The 6,000-nt window shown below is 52.3% G+C and overlaps 1 protein-coding gene across 1 annotated transcript in view; it reads right to left on the reverse strand.

The window, feature by feature from the left end:
* The window catches only part of SNTB1 (syntrophin beta 1), a 236,769-nt gene extending 231,848 nt beyond the window's left edge, over positions 1 to 4,921 (reverse strand). Inside the window, exon 1 of the mRNA XM_043601679.1 lies at positions 3,944 to 4,921. Within this exon, the coding sequence (XP_043457614.1) occupies positions 3,944 to 4,499 (556 nt within the window). The 5' untranslated portion in view covers positions 4,500 to 4,921. The remainder of the gene's footprint in view (positions 1 to 3,943) is intronic.
* Positions 4,922 to 6,000: the final 1,079 nt, after the last annotated feature.

Below are 6,000 nucleotides of genomic sequence, written 5' to 3' on the forward strand. Positions count from 1 at the left end.
CCCACCCCTACCTTCCATACCCCAATATGTGTCTTCCAGAACATTCTGTACTCCTCAATCTGGACAAAGTTATGGAGAAACTAATTTTATTAGTTTCAGTCACAAAAAGGTCGATAGATTCCAAATTACTATTTTGCTACCAATCTCAGGGCAAAAAATTCACCCCTCCCCTGACCCAGAACTACCAAGGATATTCACGCAGCTGTACCCTGCCCAACTCCACAGGGTGCCATTCTCATTGTACACCATGTACATGGCGTCCCCTGGCATTATGGGGTTCAATAGTTGCATGGCTGAATGTAGGGTCCCTGATCTTACCCCCTAAAATAGGAAATGAGTTCATAATGTGAAGATACCTGACCTTAACTTTGATGAATATTTGGCTAAACACTGACTTAGCTGGCCCTGTCTATTCACTCTTTATTTTCAGTTTGAATTACAATTTAGTCTCCTTGTTGGCCATGTGTTCAATGATAGAGGCCCTGCCTTGTTGTGAAGTTGAGCCATACACTTGGTGCATTAAGGTTTTTAGACTCAATCCTCTTTTCTGTCCCTCCCTTTTGAGTAGCCCACACAATGGCTTTTCCTGCTCAAGGCTGTCCCAAGCACTTCAGCATATTTGAGGAGTGAGGAAGAACATCTTGAGCCTAATAACAGAGGAACTTCAACCAACTTAAGTATATAGTTGAAGGAGAAACGCAGAGTATCAATTTCCCCTAGAAGTTACAAGTATGAGCTTTTATTTGTTTGTTTACTTTTGAGAGAAGGAGAGACACACAGAGTACAAGCAGGGGGGGCAGAGAGAGATGGAGACAGAATCAGAAGCAGGTTCCAGGCTCTGAGCTGTCAGCACAGAGCCCGATGCGGGGCTCGAACCCACAAGCTGTGAGATCACGACCTGAGCTCAAGTCGGACATGTAATCGACTGAGCTACCCAGATGCCCTTGTATGAGCTTTCAAGTGAGACAGACCTGGAAACCTCCTAGCTATTTTACTTGAGGCAAATAGCCCACAGGGAACAAGTACTAGCCTCACAGAGTTACTAAAAGTGTAACGAACAAATCCAAGTAAAGCCTGTAACATATAAGTGCTCACCAAATGTTAGCGATTGTAATGACTCCCTTCCCGCAGAGGAATGGTCTCCTATCATTACAGTTTCATAATAAAAACACTAAAGGGAGACTAAAAGTAAGAAATATAAAGTCTAGTACAGTGTGAGGAAAGGACTATCCCTTAGGACAATTTCACCTTCATTTCATGTAATGGCAACATAACTAATCACAGCAGTCATTTGATGCATGTCTTGTTTTTCTTTTATTCTCAGATTTCTCTTCCATGCAACAGCCCTGTAAAGTAAGAAGGTCTAGCCGAGTTTCTTTATTCCTTTTTTTTTCAGAAGACACTGAGGCTCAAGGAGGTTAATTCTGTGGTATATTCTACAACTGGAAGGCAGGGATTGAAACTTGGGGTTCAGCGTTTCATTTCAGAGCGTTTCACTAGCAGCGGCAGCGACTTTCCACTAGGGGGCGCACGTTGTGTAATGGGGTGCGTATTGGCTGTGGTTAAGGGACTAAACTAATCTCCATCGGCAGGCCAGGAAAAAAAAAAAAGCAACCTAAGTAAAAAACTGTGCATTTTCCACATAAACATATCTATCTTCGAAACATCTCCCTAAGCCCCTCGTCCAAGCAGATTACATCTACAAAGCCATTCCTCTGTAGAAATTCTGCAATCAAGATTGCATTTCAGGATACGGGCAACTAGATATGTGATTTCAAGAAGCCTTTCTGGTGGCTCTGATTGCTCCTTCAGCTGGTCACCCATGTACTAGTCCAAGCTAAAAAAGAAGGGATATGTGTGTGATATTTGCTTTGATGGTATAGTATGACACCTCCTGCACTTAGGACCAACACTTTGACTCAGAACAAGACACATTGTTTTGAGCGGGGCCTCTACTTGCTTCTCTTATTGCCACCGATCTCTAAAAACTCAGGCTGGGAAGAAGGTTGTGGCCCGAAGCCCAGGTGGTTCCTGTCTAGGAGGCCCACGGGCTTTCCCTCAGAGATCCTACCTGCAACACAGGAGGGCATGTTGCAAGAATGTCACATTAGAGGTTTTTACAAAACTCACTCTTCAGTTGCTGCATCCAGAAAGTCACACAACTGCTTGATTCTTTTTCTTTAAGTTTATTTTCAGCTGCAGGGAGTCACCTTTCCTTCCTCTTTCTGGGTGAGAGATTTTTTTTTTTTTAATCTATTGCTAAGTCATTATTCTTTAAGTGGAAACCAAGGAGAAGAAGAGTCGTAACGAAGGGCAGTGCTTTGAAACAGAAATGACCTGCCTTTTGTCCCCCCTGATAAATATTGCAAGCTGAGCAGGTGTGCAGTGGTTTACAGTCCAAACTACACTTGTCCCAGATCCCACCTGCCCGTTGTCACACAAACCAACACACTTGAGTCAAGAAAACTTTTTTTCTGCTTACTTGTGTTAATCATCAAACCAAAGCAAATAGCCTTCCACTTTTCTGGATCCAGGGTAGCAATTAAACATGAAGACATCACAAATCCTCTAGATAAATAATGGTGGGGGTGGGGGAAGCCTCTGGATTCTAGGCAGGAGGTGGACTATCATGTACCAGACAGTTGCATCAGCCGTCACATGTTAACAAGGCTGGCTTCTCAACTTTGAACTTTCGCAGTTTCACACCCCAGCACCACATCTGGTGAGCAGGAAATTGACTTAAGTCCTTAATTTAGGCTTTAAATCAACCACCAGTTTACAAGGTCTGGGTTGAAACACTCTTGTTTCTGTGGCTATGGGTTCGTTTACTTATTCACTCAGCTTGCAGATCATTGAGCACCTAAACTCAAGGGAGGTGACCCATAACTAAATAAAAGACCCAGGACAACTCAATCTACAGCGAGGGGAAAGCTGGGTAAATAGATAAAAATAATTGCATAATATTTGTGTTAACGGAGGTATGTACAAAGGAAGCTATGGGGCAGAGAGGCAATTACCAAGTAAATACAGACGTAGTGGGAAAGGACAATGATTATCCACTTAATACCCTATTGCCCTTCTGCCCCTCCTAACAGCAAAAGGGCACAGTAATGCGGCTACTTATGCCGTTCACTTGAAAAACTAGGGGATTGGGCTCATAGGATCTCAAGAGAGTCGTCTCTAAGACGCCTCACACTCAGGAGAAACTGTTTCAAAATGCAAAACTGTTTGCACACTACTCAGGAAAAATCCCGGGAAAATGCAAGCAGAAAAACTGCCTCCCCAACCCTCCACCCAGAGGAGCAGCCTGGAATCCAGACTGACCGGCCGAACACCTGGCACCAGAAGGGAACTTGTGCACAAAGACGCAACACACTACCCAGCCCTTGGCACAAGTCCCCGGCGTGAGCCCGGCTTCCAATCTGAAAGAGGGAAGTCTGGAAGGGTGATGGGGTTTTAGCATTCAAACACTGCCCCTCCTCTCTGTCCTCTTTGGGACGGAACCCTCTTCACCGGATTGCCCAGGCTCCTGAGGAAAACTGTGCCAAAGCAGAACTCTCGGAGTCGCTACTGTTCAGTGGGCTCTCACCGGAGCGTGGACGGCTGCCCCTCCTTTCCAGCTCCACGTCCTACCCCTACGTACGCTCCACTTGGATTATCCGCGGGTAAAAATGAGACACCGGGCACTGGGCACTAAGACCCTGTGCCTGCCACGTAGCCCAAGAAGCCCTGCTCGCCAAGCCCTTTCACACACCCCTGCCGCGTCCAAGCCGGCAAAGACTAGCGTGAGGACAAGTTGCCCCCAGGTGGGGTAAAGTTGTCCAAACTCCCCGCCGCCCCCACTCGCCGGAACCCCGGGCTGTGTCCGCACGTGGGCGAGAGTGAGGGTGCGGCGGGAGGGTGAGGGGGTGTGTGCGCGGCCCGCGCGGCGTTAACCCCTTACCTTCCAGCAGCACCTCCTTGCCGGCGCGCTTCAGCGCCTGCACCGCCTCGTCGTGGGTGGCGTCCCGCAGATCGGCTCCGTTCACCGACAGGATGGCGTCGCCCACGTACAGGGCTTGGGTCTGGTCCGCCGCCAGCCCCTTGAAGATCTTGCTGATGAGGATGGGCATCTTGTTCTCCTTGCCCCCCTTGATGCTGATGCCCAGCCCGCCCAGCTCCTGCTTCAGCACCTTCACGCCGCGCTTCTGGTTGGAGATGGACTCGGGCACCTGCTCGGGCAGGTCGGTGAAGGCGGTGCGGACCCCGGCGGGCGAGTCCGGGGGCTGAGCGCCGCCGGCGCCCCTGCAAAACGAGCCATTGGTGGCGGTCCCGATGCCGTTGTACGCCGCGGCGCCCTCCTCGCAGCTCAGAACCAGGGCGTCCTCGCTCAAGTTCACCAGAACTTTGTGCCAGCGATCCCGCACCAAAACTTCCAGCAGCCCGCTCCGCTGCGCCCGGCCGCCTCCCCCGCCGCTCGGCCCCGCCGCCGCCGCCGCCGCCGCCGTCGCTACCGCCATCTTTCCGGCATTCTTAAAATGCCATGTGATTGCCAAAGGGGGGAAAAGTGGGGAAGGGCTGCGGGGGAGGCCGCGGGCCCGGGGAGCGAGGAGCGCGCGCCGCGCAGGGCGGAGGCAGGGCGCGGGACGCCGCTCCGGGAGTTCGCACACACGCACCCGGCGCGAGTTGGCAGCCGCAGCCCGGCCCGTTCCCCTTCGCCGGATCCTGGGCGGGGTGGAGCGACCTAAAAGAAGAAGGAGAGGCAGAAACAGGGGAGGGGAAAAAAGCCAGCTGCCAGGCGCAAAAGCCCAAACCCAGGGGAGCCGCGGAGCAGCTCGGCGCCGGGAGGCTGGCTGGGAGGAGGCGCGCCCACGGGGAAGGGCGGGGACCCGCCGCCCCGCGGACGCTCACCTGTTCCAGCCGCCGCGGCCTCGGCGCCCTCGCGCCGCTCGCCGGCTCAGACCCCCGCCGCCTCGCTCGGCCGAGCGCCGGGCGCCGCAGGGACAGCTTCCCCGCGCGGGCTCCCCGACCCCGCCCATCCCGCGCCTCTCCACCCTCCCCTTTCCGCGGGCGCCCGCGCCACACCTCTGCTGGGACCGCGCGTGCTGCCGAGGTCCCCGCACGCGACGCTCCTGCCCCCTCCCTTCCCTTTCTTACGTCCCTCTGCATCGTCCCTCAGTCCTGACCCTCAGCTGTATCTCCATCCACGCCTCCTCACTCGGGCTTCCTCCAACCGGGGCTTGGCTTCTCCTGCCGAGTTCTTACCAGTCTGTCCCTTGCGCACGGACTCTCAGGTGGACTCAGACGGAGGCCCCAGGTTCTCGCAAAGTTAAGAGGGAAGGCTGTCCCAAGAACTCAGAATGAGACGTCAGCATAACCCGAGTGTCCGAAACTTCCTCACTTGAAATGCAGGACGTCTTTCTGCCAGATCTCTGGAGAGGTGCCTGTGCTGGCGGGGGTTTTCAGCAGGTCACTGCCTGCCCCAGACCCCGGGAACAAATGCCTTCCCAGCTTTAACACCGAATATGCTCTATGCTTCTGACCCATCTTTTCTCCCCCAGTGCGGTCCCAAGTGCTTCCTGGGACTTTCTCTTTCTCCCCAAGATCCACTATCGGAAGTTAATTGAGAACTCAATTTCAATGGGCAGTATCCGAAAAGTTCCTTTACTAGTTGCTTATTTGGAGCTCAGGCTGCGCTTTTCCAGGGGAAGTTATAATTGTTGTCCCAGGCCAATCCGGGAATGCCAACATAACCCGTGTCATAGCTTAACCTCACTGAGCCCTCCTGTTCTTTGAACCTCTCAGGTTCTCCCCCTCAACCATAATCAGGTGCCATGGACCTCCCCAAGAGTTTTAAGTCTCTCGTGTATCCCTTCCCCCTTCCTACCTCACCCCTCTGTCCAAAATCAAAATAAAACAAAACTCACAAATCTGCTGTTCTTAAAGGTAAACCCAACCCCGCAAGATGTCAGGAGGAAAGAAATCTTATCAAACACATTCCCATTGATGCGCATCACCGTT

The sequence above is a fragment of the Prionailurus bengalensis genome, chromosome F2, assembly GCF_016509475.1.
Source record: "Prionailurus bengalensis isolate Pbe53 chromosome F2, Fcat_Pben_1.1_paternal_pri, whole genome shotgun sequence".
Lineage (NCBI taxonomy): Eukaryota > Metazoa > Chordata > Mammalia > Carnivora > Felidae > Prionailurus > Prionailurus bengalensis.